Below are 26,523 nucleotides of genomic sequence, written 5' to 3' on the forward strand. Positions count from 1 at the left end.
ACTGAACTAGCATGCCGTTTTCAAACCCTTCTTGAATCGAATTGCTTTTCTGATCTTTAAGCGACGGATTCGTCGTTTCAATACTCAAAAATTCGTCGAAAAATTGAGTGATTCCGAAATCTATGGAAATTACTGTGTCCCTTGTGATGCGGTATTATGTGAAGCTGTATCACAGTTATGCGTAAAGTAAATCTCAAGACCTTTGTTTCGTCCAGGAGTTGATTGAAAATAGTCCAATTTCAGCTCAAACGAATTGCGTTCAATGTGTCTCGGTTTCGCATGAAAGCCTAGATTTTGCAATTCATGTTTCATTTACTTTCCCGCTTCGTCACGCTTATGGACCTTTCATGAGATATCCATTATCGCGACTTTTTTTTATCAAATTACAATTTAATTTTTCACGCTTTAGTTTTCATATTCGATGCGAAATTACTGTGCGCGTGGAGCACCATACGATATGTTACAAGTTTTATTCTAGTTTCAATCAGTTTCATCCCCTGTCGTGTGGAGGAAAATTGTGGAAAAAATTTGAATTTTTATGTATCTTAGTCGATTAACAATTTGAACAAGATAATAGAATGATTGAAAAGTAATCGAATGATAATTGAACATTTTCTTACCTAAATATCGTACAAATTTTTGCTTTCGTTACATAAAACCTATCAGGATAATTTGGAATCTCCGAACAAGTGCTGATGAGTAATTTGACATGATTTCAAATTATCTTAGATCAAGTACTGTCACTCCTTAACTTGTTAAAATTATGCTATGACCCTCTACAGGAATATTTAGTTAAAGCTTTCATCTTCGTTGGTCATGTTGAATTGATCAGCAGTCGTGCGTATTTTACGATAACGTTCAAAATACAGATAAGTACTGGTGATAAAAATGCGAAGACAAACAGAGTATGAACATAAATCAAGGAACAATTTGGAGAAAGTGCGAATGATCTATAATTCGAAAAGTTTTGGCAGTAAATTACGTGGCTTATATAGGGGTACATTATTACTATAGATTCACCTTGTCTATGATTGCTTTCGATACTTTTTTGCGACTTCCTAAGTTTTAGCTCTCTGCAGTAATCCCTCGAGGCTCGCTTTATATCGAAGTCGTAATTTTTATTTGCTGTTTTTGCGATCGCGATATATAATGCTATTTTTGTTTCGTCAAAAATATCAACAGAGAAAATGAAACTTACACCTGGTACGCGAATGATGCTCCAATTGTATTCATTGATGTACACGATGTCTTGGCTGCAGTAAAATAACGGCTCAGGCACTGTGGCTAATTGACCTTTCGTGGAACATTCAGGATTTTTTTTATGAAAAAAAAAAAAAAAAATAGAGAAATGAAAATATATTACTCCTGTCTTTCAAAGTTTGCGATGCAATATACATAGTTTAAGATGGTCCCCAAACTTTGAGGACCTTGCATCGCAGACACGTATCGATTAATCTTAGAAAAATATTATCGCCTTAGGCTCGGATTACCGGAAGACGAATTTGTTTAATTCTTCATCCCCGTCGATTATTAATGGTCAGGAAAGACGAACCCGCAGAGTTTTTCATTGTGCCGCAGTTATTAGAGTCGTACGATGTTGCGTCATGAAAATCTGAGGGTATGTACGAGGAACGAGAAATGAGAAATTTGTAATTGAATTGCAAGCTCATGCAAGGATCAGAATTTCCAGCGACTAAAGTTTAACTCGGGCGGAAAATAGTACCGGAATAAATAAGTTTCCCTGTTAGACTACATAAAACTTTTCTACTTCGGATGTGTTTGGATCCTGGCAATCCTAGCTGTACGTCTTTAGACGAGACTGTAATTGCAATGAACTGCGTCTGTAGCGAAAAGTTGAAAGACAAATGTGGTCCATTCATCTAACAGAATATACCTGAACAAATGGCGAGATTTTGTAATTTCGGAAAATCGATGCAATAACGGCCTTTCATTTTGTCTTGTGAGGTACGAAAAAATTTTCATCCAATATTACGCCCGTTTTTCCATTAGAGGGGGGAACAACTTACCCTGGGTTAGAGCTTGCAGGCTTATAAATAATCTTGACGTAACCTCATACTCGAAAAAATAGTGCGTGGTTGTAAAAACCTGAGCTTACACACATCTTGGTCAAAACTGTAACAATGGAATTAAGGCGATTATCAAGCTGCTTTACCGCGTATTCTTGGTTGTCTACGTTCGTTATCGTCTTACTTGTTGGAGTCAGTGGACTAGAATTATGATACCGAATGTACCGCGCACAACAGAATTGACAATTTGATCGTTTGTGAAAAATAAGTTTGCTTTTATAGAACCCATTATTCCCCGCTAAAAGTACAAGGCACTGCATAAATCAAAACGGAAGAAATTCGTTTGGAATTTCTCTCCTTCGGGGGACAAATAATGTAGATATTAGTAAAAACTCTTGGATACAAACGTAAATTATACTTAGCTGTTGCTGTAGTAGCTTTTCTTATTTGATGTGGATGTTGATGAAGCATACATAAGTCGTATTCAGAAAAAACCTCGTGTGAACATTTGCCAAGAATCAGGCGTTTGGTCGCTGGCGAAATTTATTGATGCTGAGGATTATCCTAAAGAACAGCACCGCGTGCTCACACATACTGCTAAAAGCTAGGGATTGACCTGTTTCAACCTTCGGATATAGCTTCTCTGTACTCGAGAAAATTCTTCGAGCCTCATCTCGTCGGATATTTGGAATTCGGCATGGAATCATTCGGAACTTTATCTGAGCGCTGAAAGTCACGCAGCACTTTAGATGTCTCCTGTTACGTTGTGAAATATTTTCAATTTTCTTGACACTTGATAAATTTTACTAAAAATATTCGTCGCTTACGTTAAAACTTGATGCAATCTTGTTAAATCATGCAACAAAATTGAAGTTTAACGTGTATGCAGTTTTGAGATTCGTCAAAATTCTAAGGATTCTTGCGCCGCGTCATTTGAAATATCTTAACGCTCTCCAACCTTTGATAAAGAATATCGAATTTATCTTAAGCCTTCGAAGATTTGTGAACACGAATGCAAAACGATCTCTACTCTTGTCCAAAAAGAGACGCGCGTTTTTCTCCGAATGCCTTTACCTTTCGCATCGTGCTCATGAAATCAATTGGTTGGTTTCGGGATGGTGCGACCCTTCCGACACACGACGACCACGAACAACTTCGATGGTTTGACTTTCCTTTTTTCACAGTGTTTTCTGCAGGCTGATCGGCATCATTCAGCATTCACAGCCGAGTCAGTTTGGACTGAGGAGCTTCTCCGATAAATGGTAAATTTTGGAAATTAATGGTGGTATACGTATTGTTTCGCGGTAAACAGAATGTCATTTGGAAATGATCCACTCACAGGCACAGCACATCGCGTGCAACCAGGAGGTCATCGACTGGTACGATAATACACAGTATACAAAAAATGAAAGTGTAATTTCCGTAGTGCCGTCGGATTACCGCAGATTTAGTATTTTCAAGCACGGGGGGGCGATCCGGTGATGCTGGTACAATTCGTCGTGTAATCAATCATCTTGATTCACAGGCTGCTGGGAGCTTTAAGCACCGTTACCTGTAATTTCGGGGCATGTTTTGCCTCGAAGAAATATCAGCAAGATAAAATTGGGTGATTTGAAGGACTGATGTGGATTTTAATTAAATATTATAAAATTGAAAGAGGCACTCGTACGAAGATTTGAGATCATTTTAATAATTTAAAATACTTACAAATTAATGTTGTATATCATTGATGCGGTAAATCGTTGAGCGATATACGTAAATTGTAGTTTTGATTTTATTATTCACTAGGTATATAAATTGTGACATACGTTTACGCTAGTGAGGGCAAAATATTGTATAAATATTGACAGACAGATTAAAGCAAACGATTTGAATATCAATATCACATCGAAAGAACCGTATAAATATTCGTTTAGGAATAGAATATTTGAGCTCAACCAAAGCTGCCTCCAAGATGTTTGCGGCTGATTTTCTTCCGAGTAAATGAGGTTGCGGATGCCTAGTTCTTAACGAAAGTAACATGATTCTATTCAAATTTCAAGCTCTGTTCAGCAGCTAGTTAAGTTGAGCTCGTATAATAACACCTGACATTTATCCACTTATTTGCAGATCCGTTACACACCGATTTCATACAACACAGCAATCTGATTTGATAAAAATTTCGCGAACAGTTATAAAAATTCCTCGTGTACATATAATAGAAACGAGTTCTCGTTTAGATTATTTTTTTTTAAAAGCACATATTATGACTGTTATTAATTCAATCTTTCCTCCATCGATCATTAATAAAATCTGTATCTCTGTAAATATATAATAGCTTTAATCTTATCGCACAGCAACGCCATGATTTCTCTGTCGAATGCTAACCATCCGCGGCTCGACACATTATACATATTTATAGAATATAAGCTTAAGTATGCTTTTCCACCATTTTTCGTTTATTCTTGTTCCTATCACTTCTAATCAATTATTAAAAAATAACGTCTCTTCTTAAAATTTACTATTTTCTGGTCATTGTTTTACATGTAGTAACAGAGACAGCAATTTTGCTAGATTTTTTTCTTCCAAAGAATCATCAACAACTAGACATCGATACTAATTATAAAATATGTATTCTATTCGTCACTCTACACAAAGATTGAAAAGATTAGATCCGTCAAAATTGTTACAAGTAATTGTTTAATTTATTCAATGCGAAAGATCGTACCACCAAACTTACGCGTGAAATCAATTAATCACAAACACTAAATGATACTTCCCGTCCTCAGCAGAATTATGATCGATGTTGTAGTAAATAAAGAAACGATCTTTTCATAACTCGAGGTTTCGATATCAGAACTATATTTGTAGGTAAAGTATAAAATCATATTTACAATTGGAATACTTGGGAGTGGTCTCAGACGTCACCCACGTCGTCGCGTAACTCGCTGGGCGTTGGATTGCTCACTGGCGAAGTGACTACCACTTGAACTGATCGATCACTCTCCAGCCTGTTGATAAGCAAGCCAAAGTTCTCACGCGTCGTAAGGACTACATCATATCGCGCTTTTCCAAGCCGTTATAGGACGAGGAATCTTAACTAAGGGTAGCGCGAGATATGGACGACGCTACAAATCACGCTACCATCATATTTTTGCAGCTTGACACTCGCTTAGTGACAAACATTTTCGTATCATGAATGGTATAGAATGAAAGATGTGTCTCTTTTTTTTTAGGAAGGTCAAATCCTTGTCTAACTTGTTCGAAATATAGGAGAAAAACAGATGATGCAAAAAAAAAAAATTCGGTACACAATGCTGAGAACTTCGAACTTCAATCGAGAATAGTAGCAACTAGTATGGTATAAAATTTATAAGTCAACTCTTTGATCGTAGGACATATTTTTCAAATCAGACGCGGGTGTGGGAAATTATTTTTCAATCATACGTTCCAACCCTTGCCAGGGGTTGCTTTCCAATTTCACTTCCAACTTTCGTTCTGATTTTTCGTTGGGTAAGGGTTGTTGACATCGACTGACCTGGAAGCGATAAATGGTGTGCTTTCCTCGAGTCGGCGTGATTGGGAATTTCTGGGTCTGTCAGATGCTCTCGTCGATGACAGGCTCAGTGAAGAAATGGATCGTATACTTCCAAGCTTGCTGCAGCTGCTTCCGTTGTACTGTAATCATTTAATTGATTACCTAATAGTCATGTGTATACGATTGTGTCGTCGCATGCGAAAGCGACCTCATTCTGGTCGCCGTTCATTTATTATACCCTGGCCTGTTTAAACGATATAAATTATTCAGATTACGTTAAATGGGTGTTGAATTTGTGGAGCAGACGTAATTATCAAAAATGGGTGCACAGATGTTGCACAGTCTACTATATCGAGAGTTTTCTTCTCCCTCCCCCTTCTTAGAAAATTCCTTTGAGAAACACCGCTTGCGTGTCCATAGCGAGGTGATCGATAGGACCGCGGTAAGCGTGGCGATACGGAGGATCAATACATCACATCGAGGGTATAAGCAGGAGGATAAATATGGGAAATAAAATCAAGAGTCGTTAACTAGTTCTGGGCGTGACGTAACCTTGGCAACTCTGAATTATAGCTCAGGTTTTCTGGCTTCTCTCTGTCGCTGATTTCGGTTACGAAAGACACCGAGCATTGACCCATGTGATTTCGCTTTGGGAGGAAACAGTGTGGCCTGATAATTTTCCCGAGGAGCCGGGACAAGGCTTATATGTATATCTATATCGATGTGGTTTGGTAACAGGTGTGGAAATTGTTTTCCCGCGGTTCCGCGTATTTGTCATCGATCCGCGATTTGATTAGCCCCCCCATGCTGACAGCCGCTGTATCAGACCAACCGGTAATCTATCTTTCATCTCTATCACTTTGATATCCATATTTCGGTAACACCTAATCCTCAATCGAAAATTGGGCACGTTAGGTCCAACATTATTTCCCATTACGAGAAACCACCGCATATTCCATTAGCTCAGTAATTTCTGTCTCGAGTTAATGGTCCACTGGATCGAATCAACCAAATTGGATAAGGCAGTCTCTAACCGTCGGTCCAAGTCCTAATACCACCCATATTCATGCGATGCTTCAACAGTCAGAGCAGCTGATCACACGTCTATTATATTAATTTTGGAATTCGATGTCTTCTGAAATCATCGCCGGAAGCTCGTTCCAAAAACAAAAATCGAAGATGCGTTCACACGCAAAATTTCGAGTCAATGCGCCTGCTGCAGTTTCGGTTGTCCTCAGAGCGGATCCGCTCCGTATAATTGAGTCAATAATTATCGATATCGGTCTTCAATGCTCACCCTGTTCCGCACCAACCGCCGTTTGTTGTCTCCCGAGTACAAGGCCCGGGCAGACGAGGATCTGTGTCGATGGGGAAGAACGCCCAGGCTGTAGGACAGGGCGCTTTCGCTGTGTCCGTTCCGGAAGGTGGAGCGACGCCGACGACGATGACTTTCCCGGTAAACGCGGGCCCTCACCGTCGCGAGTACTCCAGACACCTGCAAACCTTTCGTCGTAAGCCGATCTATTTTCGGCGACAATAAAGCTACGCTTAATCCTATTTCCCAGCCGTACAGCATCATCAGCTATACATGACTTTGCTTGGCACAGTTATAGATCAGCCACCCGAAACCAGCCACATTTATTGTTGGGCCTTTCTCATCTCTGCGTTCGGATATATGGGTCGTATTATGGTCGGTCGAAAATTTATCAAATCCACATGCGAACATGGGAAAAGAAGGGTATCTGTAAAAGTCCGACTGACCCTTATATAATCCTGAATTAAATCTAATTTCCAAAGTCCCTGTGATGAAGAAAATCAATTTCAAGACACTGAATCTCAACTACAAACACGTTGTGAGTTAACACCATGAAAGAGAACACACTATTAGGAATTATTTTTCGTTATTCAGTTAACCGGATTAGCTTTAGTAACAGATTTTAAACGTTTGTTTCAATACGTTCGTGGTTCAGTAATCTATTGACCCGACCACGTCCCTCGCATCCTTGAATCATATCAAGATTAGAGCTTGTTAGGGGTTAGCTTTACAATGTAGGCCGCATCCAGAATGGGCAGGACAGCTGAAGGTGATTTTAAATACCTAGACCCCCAGGTCTCAGGGGAAGTTTTTCGAGATACTGCATCAGCGAGATTACGATTTTCGATTTACATTAGGTTGCGCATTTGAGTTTCGAAAAGTGAAGGTTCTGTTTAAGCTTGCTGCTATAGCTGCAGATACGTGACCACCGAAAAGTTGAAAGATTCGAAGAACACGTGCGTTATTTCCACGGTCTCTGAAAATTCGATTTGACAGAGAAGTTTTCTTGTCATTTTTACCGGGACGTGACTGGATATTTATGGAACTTTACAGCTGGTCCGGAATCATGTCTCCGATAAGCGTTATGTATGAAAAGATGTACCTGTTGCTTGAACATGCTGGTTGTGAGGGTGTAGAGGACCGGGTTCAGGGCTGAATTGATGGGCAAAACAAGCACTGCCAACCAAGCGTAGAAGCCCTCGTCCACGTGCAGTCCTATCGCAAGTTGTAAATTGTATTTAAGAATGTGAGAAAGAAAGAAGCATTTTTTCACGTTGTTTTTTCAAATATTATAAATTTCTTTAAGGAGGAGAAGTTAAGGTATCGGTACGTCGATAAGCTTTGTTCATTCGAGAAAAAAGACTTTCGTCTTAAATATCGTGGAAAAAGATTTGTTAGAGAAACTGAAACCTTTCGAAGTTTGTGATTTTCATTTAGTTTGTAAAATTAATCGTATACCCCCCATTGCGCGCATGAACCGACGGTTAATTGATGGAAATTTTAATCTCTGGAACAGAGATAGTGGATAGATGAGTTTTCATCTTCGCTAAGATATTAAAGAGTTTCCGATGTACCAACCATAAACAGAAGCACGTGGCGCTGGGAAGGAAAGTCATTCGAGCTTTAAAATTCTTACTAACAATCTTTTCTGAGAACCGGATCCTCAAATTCGCATTAAATTTAATCCTTCTACAATTCATCCAGCGATGGCGGGTTTCAAGCGAATATCCAACTTGAGACGATCCGCTTTCCAAGTGGGGACTGTCGTTAAAGATAAGGGTTGCATAATTACAGACGTAGTATTTGAAGTCCAAGTGGTGGTTGAACTGATTACTTGCGGTAGCTACTTTCGCTTTTACGGCTCCTCAGTATCAACCTCTTACGCTTACATTCTCGCCGTTAAACGTGAGAATGTATAAAATATCAAGAAAATTCACCAAGAGCCTCTTAACATTGAATTTTAACCTAATAACCGCGATTAAGATTAGAATGATTTACAGTGCTCTTGGTCGATGTCTCATTTCCGTTGCATGGCAAGAGCACTCGGAGACATTCGCGGGCTGAATTCATCTTGAACAGATCCTTGGAATGCAAATTGTGGCGTGCGAGCGCGCATTGATCTTTTCTCTCAATATTTTTCAGTACGGTGGTAAATCGGCAGAGACTTGTAAATTGAGAATGGAGCGTGTGTTCGACGGGAAAGATTCCAGCATACCTCGAGGCGATTTGGCCTGCAAGATTTTCCTCGCAAAAGCTTAGATTCCATCGTGTATTGTACGATCGTCGACGTCGGTAATGGGGATACTTTTCCCGCTGATTGAATGCCTGTGATCATGTCTCACGTGACTTGACATCGTTCGTTCATTTCGCCACGATATAAAGATGCGCGGGTCATATTTCAATCGCGGACCGATAGCTGCGAAACGAATCTTTTTCACCCTCCAATTGAGATTGATAAAAAGTATCGTCACGCTTCTGTACAGCGTGACGAAAGCGATCTCTTTGTCTGCAGAAGCCACGGCAGGTGGCGATTTAAATTGAGAGAAAGACAGATAAAGGGACTCACCAGTCAGAGCGACCAATTTCACGGCGATAATGGGCACCCAACAGAAGCAATCGGTCGCCACTATCACCCCGAAACGCTGGGCAACCGCACGCTCCTGACTCTCCTGGGTCGAGCGAAGTGCGACGCTGCTGATTTTTATCTCCCTCAGCATCCGAACGTAGGCGTAAATAATGAAGACCAGAGCGACCGTGTTCACCAAGATGAACATCACCGCGCTGTACTCCCAGCCCTGCATGTGTACGATTTAATCATGAGCAATCCGTGGGATCACGGATTGGTATGAATCAGATTCTCTCCGATATGCCTCCAAACTTCCAAAAATTGGGAAACGCCCGTAATGTCGGTGTTCCCCTCAGAGAATTTTTCCATTGACGTTAATTTGTCGCGAGAAAAGAAATCCCAATCAACGCGTCTTTGAAATGCTTCCATAATTTTTTCCGTCAAGTACCTTATTTTTCGAGGCTCATAAAGTTCACGTAGCTAGCTGGCGTTCCTTCTTTCACCGAGAAAACAATTTATTCGTTGTTTACATTTGTGTTAGGTGATTGATTCGCGAATAAGAAAAGTTCGATGTACGTAAAATCGGGAATACATTATTTTACCTAGATTTCCAGGATTTCGAGAAGACGTGCCCCTATTTGTCCCTGTATTGCGGTTTGGGCTAGCTACGCATTTCAGAAGAAGAAAGTAATTTACCGAAGAAGTTTTTTTTCTTCTAAAATGCGTGATAACAGTGCAGACTCCTACGTATATGTATAGGTACACATACGTTCATCGATCGTATCGAATGAAAAATGTCCGACGATAGTTTCTCTTTGGAAGGACCAATATCACCCTCTTCCCTTTCATTCTTGGAAATCGAGCTATCAACTTTGAGTAAATCAAAGTTTAGTCTATACCTCGGTTGCAATTACAGACAAGATAAACACCGATTGAAAACAGTCTGCGGGTCAAGTTTCAACGATCGACAAGCCCGACTCAGCGAGCAAAGCCGACCGCGAAACTCTTCTCACGTCAGTAAAACAATCACTCAAATTGGAGGAAAAGAGGAAGAAAGTCAATATAAATGCAAGACAGGGATATCAATCTTCGGCAATAGTTGTAACGAACGTCTATGATCGTCACTTACCTTGGCGAAGGGATCGTGGATGTGGAGACTGAGACAGACGCCGTTGCTTCCGTAAAATTCATCCCCAAAATATGGAGCCCCTGTCAATGGAAGCGCGGCCACGATACCCGAGGCCAACCATAGGATGATCAAATGAAGTGTCGCTCGTCTTGGCGACGGCTGTCTTCTGGCCAGTGGCTGTGTCACCGACACGAACCGGTCCCACGTCACCAGAGACAAGATTAAAGCGGAACTTTCGCAGCTGAGGGTGCTGAGAAATCCTAACACGGGCAAAGTGGTACTCAGTACTGTGCGAAAAACATACAAGGCATTTGCAGACAAATCGATGATATGTCTACATATAGATGCAGATATACGTGGACTCCTCCAGTGGAAAACTTCCCGGAATCGAGTTCTTTTCACTCGTCTTGCTGATCGCTTATCCTCATTACCAACTCACCGCAAAGGTTGCATCTGAAACTGTGCCTCCAGGCCTCTTCGTGATCGATGTAACAACCTCTGTACATTATGTCGGCTGCCGCGATCAGGATTAAGTAGAGTCCCATTAACAGATCGGATAGGGCCAAATTTCTAAGTGAACGATGAAGTTTGTTAACGTAGGGATTCGGAGCTCATCGTCCTGATATTTCGCCACTTACTATGCATAGTCAAATTACCTGATGTACAAGCTATGGACCGCGTTGCTTTCCCTCGCCAGGAGACGGCCTAAAAGTACCAGGATATTTCCACTGCAAGCGCAGATCGCCATCATCCAGACGCTTAAAGAAGAGCGATCAGTATTCGTGAGACATTTATATCATCGTGACGTAACTCGATGGATTGTGTCAGTATTAAAGAAGGAAAAGTCCTCTAGAAGCTCGCGAAATTCTGCCCGGAAGGGGTAGATTCGTATAATACACGGATGATATATCGCAAGAAGTACCACTGGGGATTTTTACGCTGATTTTTAGAATTTCAACAAAACAATTGTCTTATATTGAGTGTCGTATTATGCATGAATTCGTCTTGAGCAGGAAAAAGAATATTAAATTAGGCAAGAGTATAAAACACTCGAACTTACGACAGAGAACAGAGAGGAGGATTGTAGATTGCGTTCGCATGCTTGTGTATAATGTAATATAGGCGCAAATAATGAATGTTTGCCTTTATTGTCAGGGGGATCGTCATAATTAAAAAATATCAAAGAGAGAAGCTGATGAAAAATCGGGCAATTCGGCCTGTTGGTATCACCTCGCTTTTGTCCTGAAAAAGATCAGTTTTCACGTCACGTTTACATACCTAGCTCGTAAAATCGGATTGTCCAGTAGATGCTGGAGAGACGAAATTCCATCTCCTTTTGGCTCACAGACTCGGACCCATTGGGCGGCTCGACACATTGCAAACTCGTCGAAGTACCTGAGGTTCGGATTTGCGGAAGATTAGAATTTCAAAACGAAGCGAAAACGTCGGAGAGAAGTATTTTTAGACAATTCGAACATGCTTTGATCCGTTCCCGTCAATTTCACATCACGACGTCGCAAAATCATCTTTCGCTGATATCAGACCCGAAGTTGTTTTGTAGGCGTCTCTTTAAGTCGTCTTTCGGCTCAATATCAGCCAAAGATGATATTGTACTAGATGGGATGGCGAGTGACAAAATGTGTTCGACATTCCTCGCCTTTTACGTTTGGAACCAATCTTTTTCGTGATCTAGGGCAGCTTTAAAAATACTGACACATATTCCAGCCTCCCAAGCCACTTCAGCACCGTTTCCCTTGGCTTTCGAAGTTTGTTTCCTTTAAGGTACCTAAATAAAAGATTAGACAGATTAGGCTTCGCTTCTTTGTTTGTGTGACGAAGGATTGCGGGAGTAATAATTAATCCGCATGATATAAATAATATAGTTGACATCGTATTAGAGATGGAGAAAGATTCTTATTTCTCCGATATTTCAACCAAACTTCTGAGGTTTACTTCTATCTAGATAAGTTGAATTGAATATGAAAAGAAATTTGCTTCCTACCGGGAAGAAGAAAAGTATTGATCTATCATCTTATAAGAACTTACAGTGAAGTCAGGTTGCCGAGGGGAGAAAACGCTTCAATCTCAATTTCCTCGATGGCATTCTCGTTCAAATTTCTGAATAATGAAAAAACTTATTTCCATTTGATGTCAATATTGTCAAGACAAAATGGTGCAAGTAATAATTATTGTTCATCAATATTGTATATTCTGAAGTTGATTAACTGGTATTTTCACTCACAGAGCGAGCAATTGATCCAGATTGTTGAAACTGCCTGCCCGAAGTTTGACCAATCGATTTCCAGATAAAAACCTAAAATTATACATGTTATGACTCCTCATACATGAAACTGCATTTCAGACGAAGGAATTTGATGCTCGCCGACAATGTGGGACAAGTCCTTTTTCTAAGTTTCGTTATTGCTATTTAATTTGTATTCATAATATCAGTGGGAGAAAAGAATGTGGGAATTAGCGATACAAATGAATTATGATCTGGCGTATGCCAATTCCGTACTACTCACAGGTAAAGTAAATTGGGCAGATTGCCGAAGGCGTCTATCGGGAGATCCCGGAGTTGGTTGTCGGCCAGAGATAACGTCTCAATATTCTTTAGGTAGGGGAAGGTTCGAGTTATGTTGGTTAATCGGTTTCCATTCAAATATCTGTAAAGTTATTCGTAAAATTTTACCCCGGCATTCCTCCATAGACTTGGGAATAACGGGTCAGTGTCTGGTTAAATTTCTTTCTACAAACTTCCGTTGGTTTATTGACTCAACAGATGGATATTTCGCTACGTAATAATAATTGAAAACAAAAAATGGGCGAAATTGATTATCGACGAGGGAAACTTTTGAAGTTTTACGATGTGAAAAACTTTTACCCCTATCGATTCTCTGATTATTATAAAATGAGAAAGTTTTTGTTCAGTAATATTTGCTTAAAAAGAGTTGGGCAACTTTTCGACACTGTCATTTTGACGGATGACAATCTATCGGAACGGGAGAGAGTGTGGATTTTTTCTCTTCGTTATGTAAGAAATTTAAAATTACTTGAGAATGTATAAAGATGACTGATATAAGTGCTCTACAATTGAAGTAAGAAAATTGGAGTAATAATTCCTTTCAATAAAGTAAAATCTGTTCAAGAATTGTACGATGATTTACGCTGCAACTGAAATAACGAGCAGTAATAGAATTGGATACAAGGTTGCAATTTGCTCAGTGCATTGCGTAAAATTTGCCTGTCGCCGCATACACGCAAATTTGTTATCACCTACATTGCCACGGTCTCTGAAAGACACAATTACTCGACACGATATTAAGGTATATTTTATTGACTCTATCAATATGAAATAAGATTATTCACATGCACGAAAAGGCATACTTTCGGTATAGTTTTGAACTAAAAATTACGTTTTTCCATGTTACTGAATCATCGAGGCTGCTGTATGGCGAATCGCGTGAATTTGATTAATTTATCAGGTGTCGTTTTCTTTCTATCGTGACAAAAAAATGTGTCCTCTCTTATCGGTTCCTCATAAGTAAAGCTTTTCCTGTCTTTCAAAAGAGATGAGATTATCTGAATGATCGGTTTCTACCCACTGTAAAGATAAATTCTCGCAGCTATTTGTCGAGTAAGGGATTTTTGTGGTGGCTTGAGTGGTAGAATGTGAATCTTACTTCATCCTTATGAAAAGAATGAAAATTAAATATAAAACAAATAAAATCGTGCAACGAATCGAATGAAATGAATATATGATTTATTTCATTCTGATGTTAAGCTGCACATTTATTCCGAAAATGCAAACCGATGTTTCAAATTTTCGTTAATTGTCAACTTACAGGATTTGAAGGTTGACCAAGGGTTTGAGGGTATCATCCCTAACTTCCGTCAAAAAATTTAACCGCAAGTCCCTGAAAGTGAATATAACGAATGCAGAATTAGCTTTGAAACAGCTTTATTTAATAGCGAGAGAAAAAGATGGACTTTTACCAGCTAATAACTCACAATTCGCGAAGTTTTCCGAGGTTCGTGAAAACCTTTTCTCCCAATGAGGTCAGTCTGTTGCTACTCAGGACCCTGCGATAATGGTCGTTATGGTTTGAAAGTAATTACAAGCAGTTGCAATAACCGTTTCAGTTTATCGTCCAACAGTTTATTATCGATGCAAATATTCAATTCTTAATGCGGAAGAATTCAAGTCCGTCCTTTTTACTCAACTGTATTCTGAATCGTTATTATAGTCATCAGAAATTTTTTCATCTCTTGTAGAATTTTAATGCGAACAGCGCGTTGAAAGATATAGTGCAAAAATTACTTACAATATTTCCAGATCGTTTTTTGGTGGAAAGAGTTCTTCCTCGAGTTCATCGATTTCGTTGTGGTCCAAGTATCTGGAAAAATTGTATAACGCAAAATCCGGGTGTATTATACGATGTAAATTTCCGAATAAACTTTATTTTTTCTCTCCGTTAATTTTTCGCCTTGTGTTACAGAGGCTGGAGAGGAATAATCATCGCAGGTAACATGGTGTTATTTTAAACTCTACCACGATCCACCCGAGTTGGGCGTATTACAAAATTTTTTTTCGCATCAATTGACACCATGCGATACATGATTTGTCGGAGTGTTGCGTCTGCAGTTCCGTTCTCGAGGGATCTGACGTTTCATTAATCTCCATCACCCCGATTCTAATACGATTTTCTGATTTGAGAGTTATAATTGAACTGTCATGGAGCCAATCCACGAAGGATAAAGCGTTTGATAGCAATAAAAAACAAGTCGAAAAAACCTTAATTTTCATTATCTTACAAACCAATTTAATTTTCATGCAGCCCGTTTGAATTCTCTTCAACTACAAGCGTGTCAAAATTTATATTATCCAACCGATAACACAATTAGTTCGGTTTTTCTTGCGAACTGCCACTAACAACAAACACAACATCGCACCACAATTCATTACCTCTTACAAAATTGTTGGATTAACGAGCCACATTGCGAGTCCAATTAGTATACCACGACACGGTCATCAGTTGTGGGATTAAAATTTGACTAATGACTTACAACTCCTTATATTCCAAGATGTTTCACTGTCCAGGAGGTAATTCATGGAATGATCTATGTCCACCGCCTTATCACCTAGCACAAGGTAGCTCCAGAATTTGCAGTAATTAGCCGTGGACCCGTTTCACTGTGCAACACTATTAACCATTGTGGAATATCTACTAGAACAGACATTGTCTTTACTCGAGGTATTAACTTTTCACCAATGTCGTCTTGAACGGACGTAACTATTCAGATTAACTTGTCTCGGTGTCCTTTCCGAATAAATGGTGCGTCACTGGCACGTTTGAGACAGTTCGTTCGTCATTCTACGAATATCATCGCATCAGCATCGGATAATTTTACAATTACATAGCTGATTTAAGGTAAATTCCGATTCCGGAGGGATGTTTCAACGATATTAGTTTGAGAGATCAAACCTTCGCACAATATTCTTATACAAGGTGTCATATAATATGAGAATTTTACGAGCAAACTGCAGGACTAAGTCGTTTCCTACATCATTGAGATACGATGTAAAAGCGCAGTTCTTTTTCTTACGGATATACGTACCTATATCATTGAAAAGAATCAGTGAAAACCTTTGAGATGCTGGGATGAAGTATGAAATTTCATAGGGTTGTTGGAACCGTGACGTGTATTCTCAGAAGAAAATCGAGAATTGCTTCGAACTTGTTCGAGTATTTTAACCGAAAAAATTCGAGAACGCTATAACCGCTTTTTTTCACTGATATAAAATTCAGAATGTTTTAATTTCCAAATAATGGATACATTTATGAATCTGCATAAAAACATTTATAAAATCTGCAGTTTAGTATGTGGTAAGCTACTTTGCAAAAGTTGTTGCAATAAAGTTGTTGATCAATTGTTGAAGTAAACATGGATGAACTGTAACAAAATAATGAAGCTTCAGACTAATACTGAAATGAAGTAACAAAAAAATTGATTTAGTTTCCGGGAAGATCAGTTTAACAGCTAGTTTAAACAATTATACATCAAAAACTTAATTATTGGTTTCGAAAAACGTAACCATCATATCCTCGCTAAGAAGTTGGAAATTAATTATCCGGATGAGAAGTACCACGGAAATACTAAAGTCGTTTTACGTAGATTGGTGTTCGGATCAGAGTGACAGGGAGTGTGCAGTGGTGACTATTAATATGTAGCTCAGTGATAAGCTTACTAATGTCAACCGTTAGTAATGCCAAGTTTAGATGCTCCGAATAACTAAATATCTGAGTCAGGGCTCGACTTTATCACAGTTAATTACGAAAACCCGGAAATGATATTGACAGCGGCTCCTTCAGCAACTGCGACGCGAGTATTGGAAACTGACGTCATGTATTTCTGGTATCGTGTCCCAGAGCTTAATCTGATTCAAGTCTTCTCTTGACCTTTGCCAACGAGGCTTAAATAAATGCATTTTCATATTTTTACATGTCGTGGGAGTTTAACATCAGGGCAGAGTCTAACAATCCGGATAAATCACGAGTAAAAGTTTATAGTCGGGATGGTAAGGAAATTTGTGACCTGATTCTGACTGTGCTTCCTAAGTTTGAAATCCTCTTTTTTACTGAGAGATCGAGCTATCCGAACTGCATGTTTGTATGCTCCTCAGACTTTTTTACTTCGGCCAAGTATGTTATGTGTACACATACACATGTCAGCAATGAACAATGCTCTGTCCGTTGCTACAACCATTTTCCACATTCTTGGCAAATCTTGTAATCATCAAATGTACGAGTTCCGAAGTCTGTAAACGTGTTGTCCATTGTGTAGCGGTTTTAATTTTCCGGTGAAGTAAGAGAAATAATTAAAAACCGTATCGGCACAGAGGACTGTATAATATTTAAGCAAACCTGTAAGCTTGTTGATGATTTGGCCGGTTACACGAGGCAGTATCTCAGGGTCTTGATTACTCTTCAGCTCACGTAGGCACTCCAAGAGATTCAAGATTTCTCAGGTACTTCCTGGAGGAGGTGCTATTCGGAAGATTTAATCGGAAAAAATTGGGGGCTTGTACCAGTTGTGGTCAGGACCTATCAAAAAGTGGTCAGTCTCTTGGTATTTCACCCGGAAAGAATTGGAAGCAAATGCGTCGACCATTGAAATCGCCGAATAGCGTGGCCTACGTCAAGATATTCAGAAAGTTGAAGGAAGTAATGTGCTCGCTAGCGTGATGCTTGTTTTCGGTGACTTTGCCGGGGATGGATGTAAAACGGCGAGCAAGTTTGACTATTCGACGGTACAGAGCAGGCAAGTCGGTACTTATGAAAAGTTGTCGAATTCCAAGCGCAAACTTTCATACATTGTGGAAAAAGTCACGGTTGATGGCGGGATGCGAATTATGTGGGAATCTAGCCGTGAATTTTTTAAGGAAACATTTTTCAATGACGACAAAGACATGCGTGGTTGCAAGCACGGGATCGCCTCTATAAGGCTCATTCCAATATCATCGATAATTTCATACGTAGATACCGCAATCGAAAAAAGATTAACTGCGATGTGAAGTATCGGAACATCTTTACGGATATCTGTAGTTGAAGAATATCTTATCCTAAAGAGAAAAACGACGTTGTCGTCGATTCTCAGTTTCTCCACCACATCAAATGGCTTCGACGCATGACGCAAACTAGCTTTAATTACTCTGCAAATTATCGCTGTTTACGGAAGCAGCACGTATGTTATCTTGAACAATTCTGTCACAGTCAACTGCCGGTTACTTTGGACTCTAGTAAATTGAATGTAAACAACGTTCTCCATCTGAACCGTTTTTTCGAGATTTGTGAGCTGTGTCACTATTACTACACGCCATAGGCAATCACACAGCAGGATTTTTGCTGTATGATTTCAGTCAATCACGACTAATGTGGAAACGCCGAACAAATACCTTCGCCGGTTTCCATTTTCCACTGAGATCTTCGATGAGGTCAATGGCAACGAAATATCGTTGATAGACAGTGTGATAGTATTCGAAGTAATTCGTGACTGTAACTTTTCCGCTATTTCGTGATCAGATACACTCTCAATTTTCAATCACTTTATGGTCAACGATAATTGCATCCCTATACTTGCGCTAATAAACAGTGATGTAAGTTTTTCGTTGAACCTTGGTCTTTCTTCTTCTTTTCTATAATTTCGTTAATTACATAGTCCGTATACCCTCGGAAGTTGATAGCACTTGACGCTGTACGCCAAAGTGTAAAAGTACTTAGCACTTCCAGTTTACTTTAGTATCTACCTTCTCTTTCCATACTATCAGACGATCGACCCCTAGAGTAGTGTCGCGAGGTGGGGCAAAATGGCGTGCAGGACAAATGATTTATGTTGTCACGAACTTTTATAGCTGACCAACATGTGGCGGCTTTATCAAAATCCTTGAACATTTTGTAGTAGGTATTCGTGTGCGGCAAGGTCTGCTAACTAATTTTCTCAAAGCAACTCACTGGCAATTTTCAAACTTGAATTTCTTCCCTGAACGAAAATTATTCCCGTCCCATTTCGCTTCACCGTGACTTAATGCCACTACAGAGACAACTATGCGTAGGTAATCACAATCGTTACTCACAGCGTGCTGGCGGAAGTGAGATAGTCAAAGGTAGTTTTAGCAATCCGTTTGATGGCGCAGTGCCTGAGCACCCTGAAATAAAAAATCAATTAAACGCCGCGTACTTTCGCTTTCCCTCGGTTGACCCATATACATTTTGCGGAAATATGTGTTTAATTGAGCTCAATTAAATTCCGATAAAATCGGTGTTCTACTTACAACGTAGTCACCTCTGGAAGTCGTCCGAGATTAAATTCGTTCAGCGTTGTAAATAAATTCCCCGAAAGGTCTCTGGAACATTTTTCATCGAACGAATTCATCCTTTGTCGCTCTGTCCTGTTTACGCTTCGTTTCATGCGCGTTAAGTACAATAACCACGAAAACAAACAACCATCGTAAAATCAACTATTGATTAATCCAGAGTGTGACAAATACTTTTTACGAGCAGACCCTTGTGTATTTTCATATAAAGTTCTGACGTTGGTTCAAGTTCTCTGTAGATAGTACCAGCTGTATCTAATCACAAGTACCACATGTATACTTCCTTGTTATGAGTAACGTACAGCCCAACAGGCAGGAGCATTTCGTTTGTGGCTCGTCGGAATTCGAAAACGGAAAATTTTATCTCGCAAGGGAAGAAATTTTACCACCTAATTACATTATAACTGTAAAAATATAATAACAAATGAAGAGGATCGCGAGCAGGATTAAGGGATGACGGCTGAGTGCTTACCTACTCACAATTTCATGGTAAATAAATTCTCAATTCAATTTTACACCTTTCCATGAAAAGTATAATTACTCTGACGGTTTACATGGAAATCGGTCGGTAAATTTTTATCAATCAAACAACGCTCTGTCAGCTGCATAAACGTAAGTTTTAATTACGAGTTCCCTGTCTATCGTACTACATTGGCCATCGCGGGTGTAATCGACTTGACTGAAAATCGGTTCGAACTTTGTGAAATATTTTTGTTAGGTGACGAAAAGTTGAGCACAAAAAAGGGTCGGTTGCGTAAACTTTATTACAATACAGAAAAAAATGCGACGGACCCCTCAAACTTGATTCTAAAAGATGAAAAAACCTTAGTTTCTTAGATATGTCAAAAACCAGACATTTTTTTCCGCTCAGTAAAGTAACATATAAGATTCTAGGGACTGAAGCCGAACCCGCCTGGAATTGCGACTTGTTATGCAAGTCGGTACACAGATGTGACGGAAAAGTCTTTCACCTTTGGTCGAGGGTGGCGAGTCGAGATAAAAAATATCACCGCCAAACGTTAGGTGCGATCTTGGCTATTCCACATTGCCGTACAAAGCCTTCCCACGGTATTCGCAAGATCTGAAGGTCCAGAGCCAATTAGAATCAATGGAACCAATTAAGTACAGCTCTCAGAGATTTACATTTGAATCGTACACTCGACACTCTGCTGTACATCTAGATCTAAGCATTTGACTCGCTGGATTCGTGCCGCGCATTGCTGATTCAAAAGTCGGAAACGAACCGTGACGTACGTTGCGTAATGACGGTAAATTATCATTGGTGTTGAGTGAGCTGTACCTATTTGTTTAATGAAATTTTAATCGAATTTCTAAATAAGAAATTGTTTAAAAAACGGATCGTGACCGACTTGCAATGCATTCGTTCATCTTAGACGTGTTTCACGGCGAAGAAGGTGAAAAAAAAGAAAAGGAAAATTAAAATCAAACATTCCCGGAGTTTCTTACCATGGATTATTATTATACTCACAGCAGCATCACGTTACGAGAAGGAAGCTTGGGGACTCTGGAGAGGTTTTTATACTGACAGAGAATATCGTTGCCTTTGCAGACGCAGATTGATTTGAATCTCCTCCAGGCTGTGCGGCAGAAAAATAATGAAATGATAATTTGATGGGTTTAACGGGGTTCGAGGTGACAATTATGCCGTAATCACTTTTAATTACACGTCGTCGCGATCACAGTGTTGAGGGAAAAAATTTAGATCCTGAATTGTTGGCGTATAACGGCTTTAATTATACACCGTTGGAGTTGATTAACAAATTATTTTGGAATTGCTGGCGGCGTCTAGCCGCGCCTTTGACAACTTCACAATTAGTCTACAACACTCGCCACGGCAATTGCTAATAATTTTTTTCCTCAGTATCGAATCGCGACAAACTCACCGCAATCAGCGCGGCCTTTTTCGTCGCGTTCTGCGGCTGGCCGTTTCCGAAACAGATGATCCCAAAATCTTGCCCCTGGCAAATCAACTGAAAAAGTGAAGGAAAATTTGAATCGAACTTGAAATACGTATTCCAAAAACATCTCCCAGGCAGCTTCAAACTGCAATTTCTATGTTTGATCGCCATCTTTGTTTAAACGTGGACTCAAAAAGGGCGAAAAAGGGGGAGAGTGTCGTATCTGGCTCATGGCATAAATTTCATGTTTTATAGCTTCCACGCTTTTCCGATTCTTCACCAAATTTCGACCCTTGTCTAAACGTATTTGTGAGAAATGGAAAGGATCCAATCGATGTACCTACAACTGGCTTTCTGCGCCGGGTAGAAAGGAAGTGTTATTGTTGGCGCAGATTTATTACCTCCGGGTAGATTTTTTACTACAGATGGTTTGGCGAAAGGATTCCTGGAAGGATTTAAGCGTGCTCGGTAACAGATTGGGATTAGATTCGGAGATTGGGTCACCGGTATCAAAGAAGTCGATTATAAACCTGATATACGCGGTCCCGTTGTTCCTGCGGAATGTGACGGGCAAAAACTGCGATTTTGGTGCAAAAACAAACGGGGTTACAGATTGTCGAACTCACCGCAGTTCCACTCGTCCGATCCATCTGGACAGTCGAACTTAGCATCGCAATTTTGCCGTTGAGGGACGCACATCGCGCTTCCATTGCACTTGAAGTGACCCTCGTCGCAGATTCTCGAGCCTGCGATTAACGAGGTGCTTAGGCAGCCTGAAAAAGAAAGGACGGAACAATGACTGGGGCGGGGGCGGATATTAAACCTCCAAAAGCACCGCGGTTATACCAAAATAGCTTTTGTCTTCTGCGGGGACGTTCGACTACACACATCGCCTTGGAACTGAATTAAGTGAGAATAATCAGTTCAGGTGAATGTGTCGATAATAGTTTTTATAGTTTGCCAACTTAAATTTCAATTCACATTATTCAAGATGACAAATAAGTGATTTATTATTTCCACTATGAAAAGCTAGAAAAGCGAGAAATTCTTGGAATGATTATATCAGGCAAATCAATATATTCAGATCGAATTTTTCCGCGGTAAGACTTCGATTCTCAACTCTGTAATTAAATAGCACAGAAATCGATTCTGAGACAAAAAGTTAACCTTCCATTCTTGGGCCGATCATAGTAACTTCTTTTTTTTTCTCTAGATACAAAGAAGCGAGAAGTTAACAAAGAACAACGTGAAATCCACGGGTTTTATACAGCGACCAGATTATTTTTCCACGCAGGGTTATAACCTTCGGAATTGGCTCACTGTTCCATAAACTTTTAGCCATGTTTTGCGGCTACAAATTTGAATTCCTATGACCAACTTTGATTCGTTACGGTTTGCAATTTTCCCGGATCACGAAACAGTGACACAGGCAGGCAACCCGGCGTACGGGGTTGAAAATTGAAATTAGTTTTCTTCGCCCTTGTAGAGAAAGCGGTATAGAAGCAACCTGTTGAATGGAAGTTAACAATTTCCCACAACAGTGCGGGGAATTACGAAGGGGACGAAGTTTTCGAGAACATTGCGCTCACCTTCACGCACACGATTTTCTTTCCTAAAGGCGGTATAAACGAAAATCGCCAACAATGTCGGGTCATAAAGGCAATGTTTATTTCATAATAGCAAGAAGCCGAATACGACGGGTTGATTTCGTCGTGAACAAGCAATTTCCATCAGGGAATTCAGCTATCTGGTAGACAAATTTTAGTGTGCTCTTACTCGGGCAAAAACGAATCACGTTTATAGCGATAATCTTGAATTCCGTTGCAAATCTCATTTTGCAATATCTTTTAATAGGGGATTGATCTCTTCTTGAGGATGAAAACTTGCACCTCGGTATATATTTTTCGGAATACACGAAGCCGCAGACGAAGCGAATTTTATCTTTCTGGACAGGTTAATTCATTCCATTTCAAAAAGAAGGAAACTGAATTTTTTTGAGGAACAAAATATGAGTAACTGATAAATTTTCAAATAAGCGAACCAAAGATATGAAGAGTTTCGCTATTTTTAAAATCGACCTTATCGAAACTATTTTTGTCATAAATTTCTCCGAATATTGAGAATTACACGAAATGTTTGATAAACGATGAACACGACATGAATATGGTGAATGGTAAATATCAAATGGTATGAGTTTTTCCATCCAATGAATATATACGTCCGTTTTTAGGGGTAAGTTTGCCTCTGACAATGAAATGTCGATCCGATACGCAGAGCAAACGTCCGTAATAATGGAAGCGGTAACGCGAGTGTTGCACTTGGTGAGATTATATTCCCCTCGGAATAGCGCAGCCTGCGTTTCTGATTGCTTTTTCTCCACAAAAAGCATTATACGTTGCCAATTATGAACCAAATAACGTGGTTTTATAAAAATATGGAGTCACTGGTGTTCGATAATGTTTTCAGTTCCGGGGAAAGTGAACTCATTGTCAGAATTTCAGCGTAATCATATCTTTAACGCAGTATCTTAGTAGAACTTATATCGAGGACTTTTGAAAAATAGCCATTCGCGTGGAAAATGATGATCGAAGACCTGTTCAGGCACTTATTTACTTTCCTTATCTTCCAGGTGCAACTGACCTGTCGCTCGCGACATTTCTCCACGTTACAAATCGTGTGTCCAGTACGTTTCTCGCTTTCTTCGTTTCTTCAAAGGCACTGTTGTCGGGCGTGAGAAGTATTATTGGCAATGCTACCATCGGTGGGCAAGTGGATTTTCAAATAAAAATAACAAATGTAAAAAATTGATCCATCTCGGTGGTTGAGTTTACACAATATCACCGTCGACTCGCGGGTGAAAAGGGATGATCTCGCACAGAGACGTTCTCCCTTTCAGAAGGTGAAACTCGGAGGGAAAAAAATTGGATCCAATTTCACCCTCATACAGCACAGTCGATCACTCTGACACAATTTCAATTTTTTCCTCAATTTCCTTTGAAGCGTGGAAAAATATTTGACCTACTTTAAGACGATGCATCGGGTATCTTTGGGCTGCAAGTTTCAAGCAAAGGTCCAATTCTAGGTAATCATGGCACGCTGAATTAGCTATTCGCAACACAATTTGCGAATGACGGGATAATGCGGAAGTTACTTACATGAGACAGTTATTTTCCAAACTCAATACGCTTCAAAAATGGGAAACCGAAGTTAGTCAGAGTCGAAGAACAAGCGTAGGATCGATATGGCAATTATCTGCACAGCACACAACGCGCGAATAATTTCTGCTATTATCGATTATTTGCTTATAATACTCACTGGTTTTTCGGACAATGAGAAGTCGCTATAACTTAAATTTGACATCTTCCCAGAAGTGGTTATTCACATATGGCTCTGAAGACTAGTTGAATAAACTTTTTCAGACCAAAAGAAATTACAGTTCACTGTATCCCGTCACAGACGCGAATAGTACAAGTCGTGGACTAGTCAGACATTGACCGCTATTCCCAATCCTTCTTAATTGCTTCCGTCTCGATTCATTTGAGTATTACTCGGGCCCGTATTATCTTTATTATATGTATTTCTACGTCATTTACTTCGTCTTATCAGCTTACCTGTTATCAGCAGGTCCAGAAGTATCGCCAGAACGCCCATCGCTGACATCTTTCGATTTAACTTCTCGTTGACTTCGAGGTGGTTGTTGAAAACAACGTGCTCACGACACTTTCGATATCATCACTGTTTGATTGAATAAAATCTGTTTAAACTTCGCGAAACTCGCCGGATTGTATGGAACAACCTGTATGGAACAACCTGTTTAACACATTTTGGAAAATCCGATCTTGAACGTAGCACAAAATGTTTCTGAATACGATGCGAAATAAGAATTCATTTTAATTTCGCACTCTCGACGAGTTACGATGCACTAAACGCACTCGATGTTAATTTATTCATCTTTAATACCAGAGTCTAACTTTCATTCCGATATTTTCGCTTCACCTTTGTTATCGCTGAATATTATTGTCAGTAATTGGAAGAATAGAATGTGATTCTATTGCAGAACAAAAATTGTACGAGTCGGTTTAGGTTTATCATCCTTATACCGATACACAACTGAAAATTGGTATTTGATTTTTTGGGATCAGAGATAACGATTCACAGATTACGAATCACGGATGTTTTGTCATATGTTTGGAAAAGAATGTTGATTATGGGGCCGCTAATTTCGAACAATAAAACAGTTGTACTGTTGGCCAACGTGTTTACGGAGTCCGCTTGTTGAGCCTTCTGACAAAGCGCGCCCTTCCCGAGAACCTCGAGCATGAAATGATCGTGTGTCGTAGCGTCGCGACGCAAAGCGTCCATCCACATTCCGGCGCAAGCGTCGTTTTCACGCCGTTTAATCGGTGTTGAATCCAGATGAAACGTCTTTGACGAACTGATCTGCAACGTTTGCGACTGTAATATATGCCCATGGATTGCATCTATGAACCTATGTTTTATAGGGGGATTAGACACCCCCATTTTTGTGCTAGATCTTCGGCTCTTCTAGTAATCGGTAGCGGCAGACGATGGAGTAGATTTTTCATCACGTTTACGCATCTGGCCAATTCCACCTCAGATAATATCTTGCAACTTCTCTATGCAGGTAAATCTCATCGTTCATCCGTTGCATCCAGTGAAGAGGAGGCTATTATTTATGATTAACTACAGCTGGTGAATAGTTCACCAGGTATTTACACACCGACACGCAATTTTCTGTAAATTGCGATTGGATAGTCCAAAAAAACGTTCAAGTGTGGAGAAAAACCTCCTTTCGCTCTCTCTGTTTGCGGCCGAAGCTGTACGCCGTATATTTAGGTGACGTCTTTTTATGACATGATTTTTACAGCACCTTTGCGTACCTGATAAAGTATTATTTGGATCGTTCAAGCAAGGTGCTTCCAGTTTAGATTGCGTGAAAAGCATATTGCCAAGAACAAATGAATAAATGGCTGCACGGTGATTGTGTTATGCAATCATACGAATTGGCACGATCTACTTCATGGTAGAATGCAAACAAGAAAATATTCATTCCTGTTACCGGTTTAATGGGAATTCACCAATCAAGAGCAAGGTAGACACCAACTGATACCAAATTCAAGTCATCGAGTCATCAATCATTTTCATGGCTCGAAT

At 39.8% G+C, this 26,523-nt stretch overlaps 1 protein-coding gene across 1 annotated transcript; it reads right to left on the minus strand.

Annotated features, from left to right (window-relative positions):
- Positions 1–3,766: 3,766 nt before the first annotated feature.
- LOC124213750 (Leucine-rich repeat-containing G protein-coupled receptor 4) lies at positions 3,767–25,793 on the minus strand. The gene is made up of 22 exons (XM_046615343.2): positions 24,960–25,793; positions 21,975–22,121; positions 21,334–21,420; positions 20,919–21,027; positions 19,388–19,459; positions 19,190–19,261; positions 14,880–14,951; positions 14,566–14,637; positions 14,400–14,471; positions 13,080–13,220; positions 12,797–12,868; positions 12,601–12,672; positions 12,269–12,340; positions 11,833–11,949; positions 11,211–11,312; positions 10,994–11,124; positions 10,555–10,814; positions 9,426–9,654; positions 7,962–8,074; positions 6,842–7,039; positions 5,545–5,684; positions 3,767–5,017 (listed from the first exon to the last, which is right to left on the minus strand). Exons 1-22 carry the CDS (start codon positions 25,006–25,008, stop codon positions 4,924–4,926), a joined length of 2,493 nt encoding a protein of 830 aa, XP_046471299.1. The 5' UTR covers positions 25,009–25,793; the 3' UTR covers positions 3,767–4,923.
- Positions 25,794–26,523: the final 730 nt, after the last annotated feature.

Source organism: Neodiprion pinetum, chromosome 3 (genome assembly GCF_021155775.2).
Source record: "Neodiprion pinetum isolate iyNeoPine1 chromosome 3, iyNeoPine1.2, whole genome shotgun sequence".
Taxonomy (NCBI): Eukaryota; Metazoa; Arthropoda; class Insecta; order Hymenoptera; family Diprionidae; genus Neodiprion; species Neodiprion pinetum.

Excerpts from the sequence above, each read along its gene's own strand:
- LOC124213750 (XM_046615343.2), bottom strand. The coding sequence starts at position 25,008 with ATGTCAGCGATGGGCGTTCTGGCGATACTTCTGGACCTGCTGATAACA. Across the intron at positions 11,313-11,832 it reads AATCCGATTTTACGAGCTAG|CGTCTGGATGATGGCGATCT; the intron begins GTATGTAAACGT and ends CTCTTCTTTAAG. Across the intron at positions 5,685-6,841 it reads GGCGGTTGGTGCGGAACAGG|TACAACGGAAGCAGCTGCAG; the intron begins GTGAGCATTGAA and ends AAATGATTACAG.